The 18327-nt window shown below is 24.1% G+C and overlaps 1 protein-coding gene across 1 annotated transcript in view; it reads right to left on the reverse strand.

The window, feature by feature from the left end:
• The window catches only part of LOC136974812 (beta-1,4-N-acetylgalactosaminyltransferase bre-4-like), a 90905-nt gene extending 74308 nt beyond the window's left edge, over nt 1-16597 (reverse strand). Inside the window, exon 1 of the mRNA XM_067269761.1 lies at nt 16038-16597. Within this exon, the coding sequence (XP_067125862.1) occupies nt 16038-16548 (511 nt within the window). The 5' untranslated portion in view covers nt 16549-16597. The remainder of the gene's footprint in view (nt 1-16037) is intronic.
• Nucleotides 16598-18327: the final 1730 nt, after the last annotated feature.

Consider the following 18327-nt stretch of genomic DNA (forward strand, 5'->3'; position numbering starts at 1 on the left):
TTTATATTAAACTTATTTATCAGTCGAATGAATTTATTTTATAATAATATTGTAGCAATGACATTCCTACGATCTCAAATTCTTTTGACTTTAATTTCAAACAATTTTAGATTATTGCCACTATTTTTACTAAATTTTTCTGTATAAAGTTTATAGGAATTATAATTTCTGAGCTGGCTTTAGATATATTTTTAATAAGACCTTCAATATATTCAAATATAAAGCTAAATTATAAATAAAATCATTCTGGTTTATATGGAACGGTCTATATAAAAACTTAATTTATTGACTTTTACGGAATAAAAAAAAATGTAATGTTTGTATCAATAAAAAAATCTTTACGAAGAATAATCTGAGTGATATTTTTTGTATTTTTTCCAGAAATAAGCAGGATTTATTATTTTTAAAAGGATTTAACATCTTAGATAAAAAAAATCTATGGCTTATTAGGGAGCTTAGTTAGAGAGGGATAAAGAAGTAAAAAAAAAAAAAAAAACTTAGAAACAAAGCTATAGAAGATTATTTCATAAATATTAAAATATTTCAGTTATGATGAAAATCAAACTAAAGCTTAATTTTTGGTTAAATGCGTTTTAAATTATTGAATAAGATGATGCTAGATTGAAAATCCGATCGATAATGTCAGTTGTTGACGCGTCTTTACAACCCTATTCTAATTAGCCAGATGACAAATTCTACAGAATCAAACCGCGATTTAAATAGAATAAATACACTTATCACACGTTTCTATCGTAATATACCCGAAGAAAGATTAAATTTAAAGCTTAAAAAATTATATAAATCTCATCAATTCATATTGACAGTTTCATCTTTAAAATCTTATAAAATCTGGAATATTTGATATAATTGTATTTAAATTCTTATTTAAAGATAAATGCAAGCTATTAATTTTAAATAAATAATTTATTTTACGATAAATTCATGAAAACAAATAATAGTCATATATATTTTTTTATTTATAAATGATGCATATTATGATACGATTAATCACTTAAGGGCGTAATACAACGACGAAAATCCAAACAAACAAGATGACAGAATGTATAAAATAAGTGATAGTCCATCAAAACGAAACAAGTATATTTCAGAAAGATGAATGACTGCTACCAACATCAATAATTTATATTTATCCTAACTGCAATGAAATATGTTGTAGCCTTATATGATAATATTTTATATGACAAAAACTAACCGACTTTTTATGTTAAGAATAGGGGGAAAAAGTTTCGAATTCTCCTTAGTTCCTTTAAAATTTAATTAGTTTTCGACTGTTGAAAAAATCAATTATTTTGTTAATTATTAAAGATAATTTTTCACATTTAAAAAAATTATTAAAAAGTATACACTTTGAGTAATAAATATCATTAAAATTTTCAAAATTTTATTCAATTTTCATTGATTTAATTTGCAATTTAAAATGAAATAGAACAAACAATATTGTTCTGTTTTAGATTGATTAAAAAAAAACAATTTCTATCAGGTAAGATAGATTGAAAAAAATAAAGAAAAAAATATATTTTTCTCATTGTAAATTGAAAAATAAACTTATATACAACAGTATTACGTGACACGACAGTATCTTGAAGTAATTTCTTCAATCAAAAATTTTCTTTCTAAAATAAAATAATTTTACAAAATGCATATATTAACTAAGCTGAAAGCTTACGTTTCGTGTTTAATTCTTATGAGAAAATTGGTTCATATAAAAATATTTATCATTTTTTATTTATAATTGAGTTATACCATTACTTTAAAGAACTAATATTTTTTCAATTTTTATGGATTTTCACAAAAATCATTTTCCTCACGAAAGGTATTAGTTTTGAAAAATAAATTAAATAACATGTTATGGTTAAAAAATTGCAATTTTGATCTATCTAATTCTTTAGAAACAAGTTTCTATACGGGCAGGAATATAAAAAAACCATGTAAAATTTTTATATTTTCTTTTCTAGAGTATAAAAAAACGTAGTTGGAAAGCAATTTGGCTTCTTTCATCTCTTTGTAGAATACCTATTGGTTAACTCCAGTAAAACCAAAGATGTAAAACAAATATAATACAACACAATTAAATAAAAAACTTTTCAATGAATCCTCTCAGAAATATTAGAAAAAGTCTTTAAAAAAATCTATCTAAATTTTTCATTTTTTAACGTTTCAATTATTATTATTTTTTTGATAAAAATTTAAATAATAATTTTCTTTCATTTTATTTTAATATATTTTTTTGAATGCAGTACATTTGTTTAAAAAATATCAGGAACGATATTAAATTTTAAGCTTCTATACTTTATATATTTTATATATATATAAGGCCAAAATATTTTTTTTTAAATCGTTTATGTAGCATTTTAATTTACGTTTCTAGTAAAACCTTGGAAAAAACACTATTATGTGTTGCCTAAGTAGCAGATGTTCGACCGAACACTGTAATTAAGACACTATACAATATTTATACATGGCTACTTGCTAAGATTAAAAATAAAATTCTAATTAGTGTGAGTAACTTATTATAAATATTTACACACTGAAATTTAACACATTTAAACACTAGTTTTTGTTAAAATGTTTTAAGAAGAATTTTTTTATTGTTAGATTTCAAGAATTTTTATGCTAAATGAGCCATTTATTGTGAATTTTGAATACAAATGTATGATGTTTTCGTTGTATTTTTATATGGGTCTGCGAACTACTGAAATATTTTTGAGGAATTGTAATTAATTTAGCAGGGTGTTAATTTTTGCAGTAGTTACTAATGATTATGGAAGCTAAATGGAAAATTAATTCGCAAAGTTTTAAAGCAAAGATAGGAATACAAAACAGATAAAATTCTAAGATTATTCAGCAGATTTGAAAAGTAAGTGCATTTATTCGAGAATTTTCAGGTAATTTAATTTTGAACTTTAAATATTCCGCAAAGGCTTTCATTGTTTTTTTTTTTTACTTCAGAAAATCTTTTAATTGTAATAAAAGCTATCATTTTCACGTGACAGTGCTGTAATCACTACGCTAATCATTTAAATAAATTTTAAAACAATTTAAAAAATTTTTACACGACACTAATTATAATTTTACTAAAAAAATTAATTTCATTAGGGAAATAAATTTTCTTATATTTTACAGCAAAACATTTTAAAGCCTTGAAAAAAATTCAAGGTATTAATTTGATAATTTCTATATATGTGCTATATATCATCCATTTTCGCCTAGGACAGTCTGTAAAAATGAGAGTTGACGCATTTACTGTTGATGGAATAACAAGCACTGCTGGCCTCTTGACCAGTCTCATCTTTCAGTAGGAAAATATATCTGTAAGTCATTTCTATGAACGTGAATCTTTAGCTAGCCTATAGTCAAAAAGTCAATATATGGAGAAAGTAACTTTCAACAACATTCTTTAGGGAATTTCTGATAAAAATTTCGATTTTACAATCTCTTCTTATCTAAATAATATTCATCTATCTTTCAGTAATTTTTAGGAAAGAAAATTATTTTGTAAAATTATGAAAAATGAGGAAATTTTATGCAGAATTTTTTTGATTTCGCTAGCTTAAAAAAAGTAAATTTTTGAATAATGACTAAGATAATTTTAATATTTTATTTAAAAATAAAACAAGTAATGGAAATTTGATTTAAAATTTTTGATAATCAGACTCTTTATACACATTAAAAACAAATATTTTGTAAATTAAAAAATATATTATTAAATTATAATAACATTCTTTTCATATTTATTTAAAAAAGTTTAAAATTTATATTAAATAGCTAACTCATCATCATAAGATTATCTAGGATTTAATTTTATAAAAGAATTTTTGTAATTAACGATAGAAATTTTTAATTAAAAATATAAATATCTAAAAAGCAAATAATTGGATTTTTTAAACAATTTTAATCAAATAATTTTAATTTATTTAAAAATTTAGATCTTACAAAAAGAAAAATAAGATTAATTTATTAAAATAATAATAAAAACAATTGATTTAAAATTAAATAATAAATTAGAAAAACTATAGTAGTTAGAAAACTCAAATTTTAATTGAAGTAAAATTATTACAATTTTTAAAAAATGCTTAGGATGTCATTTCAATAAATCTTTCCTGTATTAAACACGGTCAATTTAGATTATATGAGCAGTTATATACAGAATATTAGTAATATTTATGATATTACCGAATATAAACGTGTGAATGGTAAGTAATTCCTCCTGCTCTATCTGAAATGTACACAGTATAGTACAGTAGAGATTTCACAATTTTCAGATCGAATACACTCGAATATATCATCGTCGAATATCTTCAATCCTATTATCCCTGGTATAGTGCTTAAAGACGAGCTTTTAAAATTTTAAAAATAGAATTCCAATGCATAAAATTGTGAATAGATACCAAAATTTTATTTCCTGTTTATCTATAACTAATTCATTATTTGTAAATATACAGATTAAATGATATATTTAATAATTTACAAAAGACATTTGTATTTGCTTCCTGATTCTTTAGAAAAAAATGCGCATTCAGAAACAACAAAATAGGAAAATCAATGAAAGGTATTATATCTAAATCGAAACTTATTACAACAAATATAAAATGCGATTAATTACATTTATAAATTATTTTTAAAAGTACATAAAGCTTTATTTAGAGTGTTTAATCTCAAAATTAATAAATAAGTGTCATCGAGACTATACGGTCGGTTAGATTTGAGTATATGGATGATAATAAGCATTAATTAGCAATATATTAGCAGTATATCAATTAGCAATATCGCTGTAAACCATAATAAGTAATTTTTTCTGATTATATTTCGTGACATATCTTCATAACAGTAAAAATATTTCGGGAAAAAATTGTTGTATAGTCCAAAGATTTTTTAAAATTTATTTTATTTTTATTCGCCAAGTGAAACAAAATGCTACTCGTATATGCTCCAGTTTTTGTTCTTGTTAAAAATTGAATTCGAAAAATGTAAAAAATTTCATATAAAAATAGCATTAAATCCCATTTTTAAAAATAAAAATATTTATAAAATAACATTAAAAGCAGCTAATTTATATATTGTTATACTCCTTTATTTGAAATTACTAAATGTTAAATAAATATTTATTTGAATATATAATATTATGTTATCATCAAAAATCAGAAGACTTGTGTTTACAATCCTATTTTCCACTGGATTTATGGTACAGCAACTAATGAAGATGCCGAATTCGAACGAAAACTGGATTTAATAACTTCTTTTCTGAAATCACCATTCTGGAGATTTTCATCTAAAAGTGCATAAATCAAAACAAAACATAATATTTAAAGTGTTTACTTGTATAATGAAGGATAAAGTTTAGTTATTTATCATCACCAATGGTATGTAAGTAAGGCAAAAATTTCTGCGAAACATACTTTTTAGTTAAAAGACAGAGATGAAATTTATTTGCCTGGAAAAATAATGAGAACAATTTCGGAAGTATTTCTTTGTAAGCGGAATTAAACAAACCTGAGTATAATACAATAATTCAAATAAACAATAATCCTTGTAGCTTCTTTTTGTGGTTATTGTTTATACGTATCATAAGTTTGATGAAGCTGTAATTAATTTCGGTACTACTGTGATGATTGATAAGATTGTTTTCATATGTAAAGTAATTAACGCTTTCGTATTTCAAGAAAAAATAGTTTATTTTGTTAGAAGTACTTGGTTAATTTACACTTGTAATAGCATTTTTATAAGGCATTAATTAGTAAATTTGTTTCTTTTCTTTTTTCCCTGTTAAGATCATAAATTTTATTTAATTTAAATAAATTTTCAATCCTAACTATTAAATTTAATAATAAATAAGTTATAAGTAATAATTTCTGTAAGTGTTTTCAAACTATTAGATTCGAAATTTGGTTAAGAAACTGCTCCGAGAAAGATACTATTTTGCATTAATTTTAATTATTTAAATATTTGTTGCAATTCCAGCAAGAGAAACGAAAATTTTCATAAACAGAAAGGACATTATTAGATACCTTTATGCCAAATTTTGGCTGTTGTGGTTAAATATTTCTCCGGATATATGCGCTTGCTATGCGACGAGAAATTCTAGAAAATTGTTAACATTTCTTCGAGTCGAAGTATGTCAATCTATAGAATACTAACAGCTGAAATTATGCAGATTTAGGAAATCATCTGCTATTTTAAATTTAATAATAAACTTTTTCCAAAATATACTGGAACGTTTCGAGAAATGTTTGAAAACTCTCGGAATTTTTCTTTTACATTGCAGATACACCAATGGACTTTATTGTACTGTACATGGAAATTCGGAATCACTGTCTTGTTTTGTGATTTATATCAGCGTAAAACGTATTGAATAATCAATAAACGTTAAAAAAACTTTCGTTTCAAGTAAAAGGAATTGATATTTGAATTCAATATAAAATATATCTTACATACATTTATTTTGTTAGAATAAATATTCAAAAGGATTAAGTGCATTGTGGACGGATAATGTAGTCTTTCCTTTAAGGAGATTACAATTGTAGTATTAAAATTATACAAGTTTGGCAGAAAGACAAATTGTAGTTACTATTTTGAATTCTGTAATTATTTTTCAAGTCCTGGGTCACTTTTACTTAATCGCTTAATAATTTAAAGTTTATTTAAATTTATCATTGTCACACAATTTAAATATATTCAAAGAAATTTGAATATTTTATTTGGATTGTTTCTGACTTGAATAACACTCTTTCGGGTAAAAACAGCCAGTTCAGTGATTTCGGGTAATCTGCGAGTTAATCAAAAAGAATTTTTAAACCTATCTTTAATTGGCATCATAAACGATAGCACCATCATTACAGTCTGTTCTGTCGATCTGCCCAACTGTAATAAGTAAATGTCGTAATTCTTAAATTATTATTATTATTTTTTTTTAACGCTGGCGATAACATAACTTCAATACAAATTCAAATTGAGTTTCAATATTTTTGTTATATTTGTAAATAAAAATAAACGTAAATGAAACGAATGAATGAAATTAAAATGAAATTTTATATTTGGATAGACTGAAATTGCGGAATTTCTTATGGTAATTTTATATAATAAATTAGATTTATGATATATTTTTTATACTATAATTTTAATATTTTATCTAATAAGATAAGAATAACGCCGATTTAAATGAAAGAAATCTATTTCTGATTTTAACGAACCGAATTCAAATCTTAATTTATTTTTCATTACATTTTATTTTAAAAATAGGCTAAATACGAAGGTTTTAAATACACGAGAAGATAATTTTTAATTATTGAAAGTCTTTTAAAAAGAATATTGAGAAAAATATACAGTGTAATAAGAAAAATCATATCTATGAACAGAATAGAAATTTGACAGCGAGAAAATTATAAAAAGTATAATTCTACAGAAATATTTTTCGTATGCTATTTTTAAATTTTAAAATGCATTAAGCAATATATTTTTAAAATATTCAAATAAAAAATAAAACGCTGTATCTATTTTTAAAAGATTTTTGTCGTAGCAACGATGTAAATATGAGATATCTAGTGTTGCTACGCCAAACTCCTTTAATATACTTGCATTAAGAATATTTTCATAATTGAAAAGATATACGATTAAAATAATATTTATCTACTAAGATGAATTGTTAGCACACATTTTTTTTATTAATATAAATAATTCTTGTCTGGAGATTAAAATGTTGCCTTCATATTTTCGCTCTGGTGAGAATATAATTGTAGCAATTCCCACAATTATATGCTTTGATTCACTCAAGATAAAAATTGTTCGAAATATATTCAAAGCTTTTCAAATTGAATGAAAATAATTTGTCTTTTTTATCCAAAATTTCTAGAATTTATAATAAAAGTATATCTATACACATTATGATTAAAAGGTTCGATTTATGATTGCAACATGTTTGATGCTATTGAAAATTAGAATAGAAAGAATGATATAAGTTAATTTCTTTATCATTTATATTATAATAAAAGGCTAAATTGTATCTATAAATAAACATGTATCTGCAAGCTATAAAATTGAACAATGGTTAAAAAATTATTACATAAACTAGGAAATTAGTTTACAGCATACAAATATAAATTACAGATATTTCATTCTTTAATTCATAATTGTAAAATGTTTTATTTTTATTATATTTTAGATTATATAAAATTTAGAAATTATTACAGCATAAATTTATATGTATACAAAAATTCATTATTTATAAAAAAGAAAATATATATATGTATTTTCTTTTTTTGAGATAATTTATTCAGTGTATAATTTTAAATAGCTAGTGAGAAATTTTATGTAAAATATGCGAATAATTCATTTGGTATTACAATATTTTTTCTATAATAATTTAATATATTAATTATTCTAACTTCAAAGTAACAATATAGTTAAGCTATTATAGTTAATAGTATAAAAAAATTAAATTATATAGTAAAATAGTTTTCAAGACTGAAATTATTGGAATATATTGATTTTTATTCTAGAAAGGCTTACTAAAATATTGAATTGATCTCATGCAAAGTTCGATATATTCATTTTCGCAAATTTAATTTATTAGAATTAATATTTAAAAATAAAAATATGCAATTTATAAAAAAATAGTATTTTATTTCATTTCAAAATTAATTTAACGAAGATTAATTTTTAAAATATTTACCAGAAAATAACATATATATTTTTTATTTCGATAATCCCTTACAATTTTAATGAAATTCGAAACGTAATAAAATATTTATAAATTTCAACTTATTTTTATTTAATATAATCTATTTTTAGAACAAATTTATATTTTTTAAAAGTTCTTCAGAAGTTTCTTTAATAGAAGAATTTATAATTAATAATTTATATTAAATTTTAAGTTTTAATTATTAAAATTTTTGTATGTAATATAATTATCACAATAAAGAAGTAATACCTAAATATTTTAGTAAAAATGAATTTTCACGTTTTATAAATTTAATATTTTTTATTTTAATAATTGTTGTTATGTTATTTAAAAACGTTCAAAAGAAGTTCTTATACATTTAAATAAAATTAAAAAAGTTTATTGCTTAAAATAATTTAAAGTATTGCTTAACTTATATCTAATTTAAACATATTCGTAGGGTAAGAATTATAAATTAAAAATAAAAATTAATATTTTTCCGCGACATATTGATATGTGAATATTTCCTTACTAAATATCTCAGGAGTACATTTAACTCTTATTTAATTTTAACTTATAGTAATGTTATCTTTTTAAATATTATTTTATTTATCTTTTAATATAAAACTAAATACTGTATATATATATAGAATAATAGCTCTTTATTTCAAAAATCATGATTTATATAACTATGTTTCGGTTATTTCTGTTAAGAAACGGATGTTGTCAATGTCATTTCTTCTGAGGCATGTCATCCAATTAAGGAGAAGAACATATGACAAATGATTCCGCTAATTGGATATTGTATTATCACGTGAGCACTGACATGTCAGCGAATTTTTTTTAAACTGATTCACAAAAGTATTAATACATTTTGTTAATATTTTATTTTATCAATATAATTTATCTTTGGACAATTTTCGACAAGTGAATAAATTTTTGCCTTCGAAATATAAGCGATAGAATTTAATATTAAAAAAAATAATAATAAGAAGAAGTTTTACGTTAATATTAAAATTTTATTTTCAACAAGATAACACGTTTTAAATTGTAATATTTGTTATTTAAAATATTTGCTTAAAAGTTTGATGTATTCAAACAAAAGTTATAACTTGACACAGTTATTTCAATTGATTTTTGCATCCTGTTGATCTGATGCGAATGAAAAACGATTAATGAAGCTTTAGAATTTTTATATTGATCCAGCTGAAGATTTTTCTTCTTTTACAGAAAAGTAAAAATTCTACTGAGAGATATCAAATTAAATTCTTAGGATTTAATTTCTATTTTTCAATTAGAATTATTAAATATCTTTAACAGTTTTATCACATAATTAGAGTTTTATTCGGAACAGATATGAATTATGAATTAGAATTATTATACGTACTCAAATATAGATGCTGTAAAGAAAACCGAGAAGTTCAATTATAAGTTTCCATATATTATAATTTTATTTAATAAATTCTATAATTTTTATATCCTTACAATCTATATTAGAACTGATGTTTATTTTATCATTATTGGATTAATTACTAATTACTATTAATTCTTGCATATTTTAAATCGTGAATTTTAATTATTTGACTTGACTGATCAATATAAACTTAGAGTTATACTTTGTACATTTATATACAGTTATACGTGTATAAAATATAAAGTAGTTATATAACTGAACCTAAAATATACTTATTTACTTTGCATATAATTATGTACTGTACTTAACGAATGACAGCATATAGCAGAAGCCAAATAGTAAATTTAGCTTCATTGTTTGATTTATATTAAATTATTTACACTATAGAATATTATATAATGCATTTACAAATGCTTTTATGAATATAGCAAAATGTTTGCATATAATTTGCTACAGATATATTTAAACAGTTATATAAGCTTAATAATTATACATTAAAATTATTTATTATAAAAAATTACATATAGTTTTTAACGTTTTTAATTCTTAAAAAAGTAGCGAATCGATTATATTTTTCATTTTTGTATTATTAATAATTAAAATATATCGAAATTACGTAGCCTTTAAAATATAAAAATAAATAAGTATGTATAAGTAAACAGTAAAAAATAAGATTTTTTAAAGCAAAAAATCTCATTTTTTAAACTCAAGTAATCTTTTTATCAAATTATCATCGGAAAATGCAAATTTTTTTCTAAAAAATTCTTCTCTAAATCAAATTACTTAGAAAGGCGTTAATGCAAACTAGAAAATATAACCAAATAAGTAATCCCTAAAACATTTTGGAAAAAAATTGTTCTGATAAATATAATTTTAGATCATTTTTCTTTTATATTAAAATAAATAATATAAAATATCTATAACATTTTAAATATTAAATAAATTAGAAATAAACAATATAAATTTAAGGTAATAGCGGCTTTAATTTTTATTTATTAATATAATTTCTGTTTTAAAATATCTTAAAATTTTTTTTTTTTCGTAAGCTAAATTAACTCTTCGTAAAATTACGCTTTTCGCTTACAATAAAATAAATTTAGATTTTTATTTTTTCCATGTTTAATAAGTATCGAAAGAAAAGGAAATTAGCAAGCTGTATAGATAAATAAAAGAGTTAAGTTATGAATAATTGTCTCTTTTATACGACATAATAAACAGAAAAATATCATTTAGTTTGCTAATAATAATTTATTTAACTTTGGAATTTGATTTTTATTAAACTCTTAATGGAATTTTCTCTCTAATCAGAGCTATTACAATAACAATAATACGTCATCTAACATTTATTATATATAAAGAAAAATGAAAAATTGCTGAAGAAAAGCTAATTTTAGATTTCCATTTACCTAGCACGCATATTGTAATTTGCAAATTTTAGATAAGGAATACACGAAATTTAAGTTTAACATTTTAAACATAAATTTTGTTTTTAATAGTATTTAATATTTCAATCCAAGCATTTTTAATTTAGTAATTTTATTGAAATTGTAGAAAATTCACAGAAAGAACGTTTGCTAGTTGTTTTATTTATACATCATGCTAATTTTTATGGTGTTTTATCGATGGCAAACTTTATTTAAAGAAAGAAGAAAATTCTTATAAGGTAAATGAAATAGTTAATCAACAAGACAGGGAAATTCATTAGAATTCTTTGACTTTTCCTAGAAACAGAAAGACAATTAAGGATGATGACGGAAATTGTCTTAGAGAAGCGATAAGACACGAATTGCATGAAAGACAATAGTGCAGAACCGCGTCTGGCTGCAAATTAATTCTGAAGCGTTCAATCAACGTTCTTTAGATCAATTCTACAACAGAAAATATCTACTTACTTATTACACATTCTGTCCTAAATCTCAATAATGACTTAAAATAAATTTTATTTAAACCTTCTTCAACCTTTCCATACTTTCAAACAGTTTCAAACAATTTAAATTCGGCTTAATTGGATGAGCGAGAACGTTTCCCTGTAAACGTCACTACGTTGTATTCATGTTGTGTTGTGCAAGAAAATGCTATTTACAGGCGCGAGAGTCTTTGCTTCTTAATATATTCAAATTACTATTAATGCACTTCTTGACTTGATATAATATTACATTTAAAAAGTTATTTTTAAATTAAAAAATTGTTATAAACCCATTACAATATATGTATTAAGATATTTTTAAAAACCTGCGATTCTATTCTTAGAAAATAATCTCAGGTTAAAATCTGGATAGATAATTCTATTACATAACCTGTCACAATAATTGTCGAGTTTGATCATCGTCATCCATCTTACTATTGTCGTAATAGATGCAGTGAAGATCCTTATTACTCGTCTCGTGATCTTTACAAATGTTCCGTCCCGAGTCGTTCTTTACGCCTCGAGATTGTCCGTTTGATGGTCCGTTGAAAGTCACACCTCCACACTCGATAATTAGTTATATACAGTTTATTTACAAATATTTACAAAGATATACACTATGTAATAGCATTACGTACACTACAGTATCGAAGCTGTGATGCAGCACGTCGACTTAGCTGGCCTGGGAACACGAGTCACTCTTCCGGAGATGGCTTAACCTCGTGGCCGTCCGTCTCTACAACAACCTTTCTCCAGAGGACTTTCTAAGAGGAGAACACTCTCTCTATCCGCCTCAAAGGTCTGCCTGTTGTTAGAGACCGCCACGTACCAGGTCCCTCGCCCTTTCTCCTCGCTTTTTTGCCACCCTTCCAATTTAAGGGATTCTGGCACTGCCTCCTGCGACCAATCACTTCCTTCCCCTTCTTAGAGCCTTCCAAGACGTCCGCCCTATCCCCCGCCGACGTAGCTCACATTTGCGTCCGTGCTTTATTTATTCTTGTTTTCTCAAGCTGGCCGGCACGTGGCCAACACATTGTCCCTTAAGTGGAGACGCTACACCTTTGATCCTTCCGGCCGTTTATGGCCCCGACCCCAGGTGGGAGCAATTACCTCAGTCGGGCGGTTTCTTTGACACAGGCCACCAAAGGCGACCTTTACAGATGCCAATCCATACTAAGTTAATTATAATAAACAAAAATAAAAATATACATTGATTGTATGTACCTGCATATAAATAATTGAGAAAGAATTTTTAAAATATCGAAATTCCTTCTTATTTAAATGATTGATTTTTCGTAATTATGTAAATTCTTAAGTTGTTAATGTTGATATAACAAATTTATTATTCATTACAAAACTTACACATTAAACTCTTAATGAAAAATCAAATTTTCGTTTCTATATTTTAATAAACTAAATTCTTGAATTAATTTAATATTTATAGACTTTTTACATTTGTAAATTAAATTCTTCACTAAACTTGAAATTATTTTATAAACAAAATTTAATTTTTTAACATTATCTTACGCATATTTAAAACAAAAACTTGTGAAAAAAATAGTCATATATTTTTCAAGAAACAAAATATAGAAAATTAGTTAATTTATTAGTTTTACCTTATGTAAAAGTCACTTCTACATTAATCTTTTTAAAAAAGAAATAGTAAAAAAATAAATATTTTTGTATTTTTTATGAATTGTAAAAATAAATTTGTATTAACTCTTAACTAAAATGTATTATATTCGATACAGAAAAACTTCAACGCGTACTGTCATTAATAATTTAATTTAAATGAAATTATAGAAAAAAATTTAAATTACTGTAAACAATTTAAGAGTCAGAAAATTAGAAAAAATAAAATTAATTTTTTTTTATGTTCTTTCAATGTAATTTTATCATTGGAAGAAAGAAACTAATTTTCATTTATCTTTCTGCTTTTATTGGAGAATTAAACTATATCACTTCAAAAAAAAATCTAATTTAAATCACTATAATTATAAAGAAAAGTCTGTCTGCAAAGAATTTGAAATAAAATAATCTTTACACTTTCATGCTCTTATTAAAATTAGTAATTTTCTAACTATATTTTATAAAAATATAAATAATTTTATTCAAATTTAATATTGTAATTAAAAATGTTAATTCTTCTATCTGAATTAAAATATCAAAATCAAGGGCATACAATATAATCAGGTAAGTAATAAAGTTTTATATTTATGTCACCAAGTTATTTAACCAAGTTTGTTTACTATTCTGATATCTGAATTAAACAGATTTATCCTATTTAATATATACTAAGAGCATCTCCTTACTTTAATACGCTCATTAAAGGGAATATAATAATTAAAGTATGTATTAAATTGTAGCATAGATTGGTGAGAGTCATTAATCTAAAATTCTTGAATGACAAAAAATATTTCAAATATTTATATAAATTGAATATATAATTTTAAAAGAATGCTACGAATAATTTAAACAAGTAAAGTTTTTTTAATCAAAAACTGTATTCGATTAATTATAATAGCCATTGATTAATACTAGATTTGGAATAGTGAATAATTAATCATCTATTTTTCTTGTTTCCTTCATACAAAAGTAAATTTAATTTGTAACTAGATAAACATTACTTAAGTTTCATTGAATAAAATATATTAAAATATTAATGAAATTTCTTGCTGTTTAAAAATTTATAACAATGACTAAATCGTTTTTAATTATTCTTTAATAAAATTATATATATATAGTAGTTAGTAATTAATAACCTTAAATTTTTAATATAATTTTAACACTAAAATTTAAAACAAAAAACAAAAAACAAATAAAAAATTTATAAATATGTTATTGCTTTTAACAAATGAAATAAATATTTATGGTAATATACAATAAATATTTAAGACACATCCAGTCATTTATTTGAAGAAATAAAATATTACTTCTTGGATGTAAAACTAGTTGTGTAATAGAAATGTCACTATAAATAGAACACGCGAAAAATATGGAACAAGTTAGGTAAAAGCAGATAATAATATCTGTCGAATAAATGCTATTTTCTTAAATTATTTTTGTAAGTCGTTGAAAAAATTATCAATCTGTCATCATCTTCATTTTTCTAATAGACTAGAACTTTTTATATAGCTTATTCGTATTACTTCATTAATTTCATTTTTATAAAATTCTTTCGATTACGAATATTATAATATTATAAATAACGTTCAGTATTTAGGTAAAACAATTAATTATGATTATTTGATATATTTTAATTTTGTTTTATACTATTAAAGATTTGTTAATAATTCAACACTTTGTAAATTCGATATACATTTCTTAAATTGCCTATAATTACTATATATTTATTATAAATTCACTTAATATAAAAGCTATTTTAATATAAATGATGTATAATATTCATATATTAATATAAAGTTTACCAAATTGAGAAATGTTTAATTTTCAAATTTGTAACACGAATATTTCAAGAAAAGAATGTTATGATAGTAAAAATATTGTTATGTTTACATATGACATCCATTTATCCATATGTGTAATTAGGTTAAATTATTAAAATATTGATAGAATAGGCGAAATGTAAGATTATCGGAGTGACCACTTTAAATCAACCTGTTCGACCTCACCTGAAGTAAAAGTAAAACTGCCGGATACACGCAATCTATCCAGAGCTCTTTGGGGATTTAACAAAGGCATTAAGCAAGATACACACCCACTTGGAATTCCTTAGTATATCGTCCCATGCTATAGAAAATTCTCTTAAATTAATATTAGAAAAGTTCTTCCTACTGTTATTTCGGGAAAGAGCGTGGTGATTAAAGTAATTGAAAAATTCGAAATAGCTTTCTCCTTTTAAATTATCATTAGAAATAGTTATTTCCCGATTTCTAATGTCATTGTTGTTTTTCGATTTTGATAATAAAAGTATTAAGTGACGTGGACGAAATTTCCTACGATGATCGATCAATATCTTTTAACCTCTACACAATTTACGGTAGTTCTAAGCAGAGTGAAAATATAGAATAGAAAAGACTTACATAGACCTGTGGGCACAGCAGGACATAATGGTTTTCTTGACATTGTTGACACTACCGCACTTCCACGCGTTGTTGCGTTGTTTCCTAACGTTCTGACAGATCTCAAGACCTGTTTCAAGCGTGCCGTATTTACCCGACTTTGTAATAATAGAATATTAGTTTCGACCGAAGGAGCATTTCGATCCAATAGTGCCTCAACTCTTAATGTTTCCGGCTTCTTTGTTAGAGGCTTAGTCACTCGGGCTACTACAGGAATCTGTGGTTTTCTGACCTCAGTCTGTTGATGAGATTGTGGCTGGGATGTCAAAGGCGACGTTAAGTTCAATTCGTGTCTATGAATGTAGTGAGCTCTTCTGTTGGCGTGGATCACTGCTATTTGCATCAGTGTTACGAAAATTAAAGAGAAAACGAACATGAGTAATAAAACTGACGGCATCATACGTATAGCCCTCTTCAGCGTGAATCTGACTAGCGGTCTAGCTAGAGGAACACGCACTCTCACCACCTGCATGATGTCTTTAGATAGAAGGCACGTCTCAAACAACACGACCCATTCGACACCTTGGTCTGTTTGTAGCGGCAACTGAACAGAACCGTATTGACTGCTGTTTCCATGGAAACAGCAGCATCCCGTACAGATGCGCAGGCGTAGTGCTGATGGAAGAACTACACGCCGCATTCTCTCTTTAGTAGACAATTCGATCGGATTCGAGAATAGTCGCCCGATACAATAGCATAGTCTCGTTCGTTTACCATGATTTTCGGATTTGCCCAAGTTGGATTAAGCCACCGACGAATTCTGACCACAATTCTATTCAAACAACACCTATATTTAGCTCTAGACAAGTTGTAAGTGCAGAAAATCTAATTACTGAAGAAATGTTCTTTAAACCTTATCTGATTAATTCTGTTTCGAAAATTGAATCAGCACATCAAAATAGTCTACCATTTAAATGATTTACGTTTTTTCGACTCAAATTTTATTCTATTTGTTTATTTATTTTCTTTACATTTATCATCATAAAATTTATAATTACAACAATTTTGTCGAGTAATTTATTGTATGGAAATGTACAGAATAAAATTTAATTACAACAAAAACTTGTTTCCAATTTCTTTATTTTATTTCGAAACAGAAACTTTAACGTTAAGAATCTCTCTTTAATTAATCTAAAAACTTTCCTATTGCAATTACTAGAGATAGAAGTGGATATAGTCTTTGCTGGGTTAAAACAATTAGTATAATTTACTGTTAATTATATCAGTTCTCTTTATCTGTAAACAACACAAAAGAAAGCTCTTAATTAAGAAGCATAGAAACAATAATCAAATTTAATTCATTATTAATATTTAATATCGGTTAAGTCGTAGTCTTCATGAAAGATTCTATTAAAACTGAGATGTAAAACAGAAAAGTTCCTAAAGCTTCAATCCGACCATTGACTAGTAAATAATAAATAGACAAATAACAAGTAGGATCTTAGTAAATTATTGATAGTGTTCTATTGACATTTCTTTCATAGTTGTTTATGGTGTAATGGTTATCAAAATGACACATGATGATAATCCATTACTTGAAGAAACGATCCAGAAAAAAATCTTACTTCTTTAGATTGATAAAATCAAATTTACAAAACATATAAATATAATTGAAGTAAAATATAAATAGTTATGTATTTAGTTTACATGAAATTATAAATATCAGAAACAACGTCCTCTAGAAGTATATCTGTTTTTTTTTATTTAAAAAAAACATAAATACAGACTAAAAGTAACATGCAATATTCTATCGATTTAAAAATTTAATCTCTGAAATGTAAATATAAATTTTTGTAAAGTATATAGGAACAAAGTATTTTTAATCTATCTTAATAAAGATGGACTTTATTCTTTTTCGATGAAATTATTTTAAAAATTAAACTGTTAATAAATTTTATGAGTTTTCATTATTCAGCTAAACGAATTAAAATTAATTTTTTACATATTAACTTAAACTTTATATATTATGATGTTGTAATTAAAATTAAGTATTTAAAATTGTTTAGAGGAAAATATTGGCAATAATTTAATCATTAATAAGAATACGATATATTCTATTTAACATTGTTTTAAATTTGAAAAGCTGAGACGAAACAAGAAAAAGTTATTATATTATCATGTGTATTTTAATGAGATTGAAGATATGGGTTCTAATGTTTATTTTTTTTTGAATAATTTCAAGTCAATTAATCTATATCAAGCGCACTGTTAGTAATATTCCGATAATGAAACTTATTGCTTTACTTCATGT

This window comes from Centruroides vittatus, unplaced genomic scaffold (assembly GCF_030686945.1).
Source record: "Centruroides vittatus isolate TY-2023 unplaced genomic scaffold, ASM3068694v2 contig_357, whole genome shotgun sequence".
Taxonomy (NCBI): Eukaryota; Metazoa; Arthropoda; class Arachnida; order Scorpiones; family Buthidae; genus Centruroides; species Centruroides vittatus.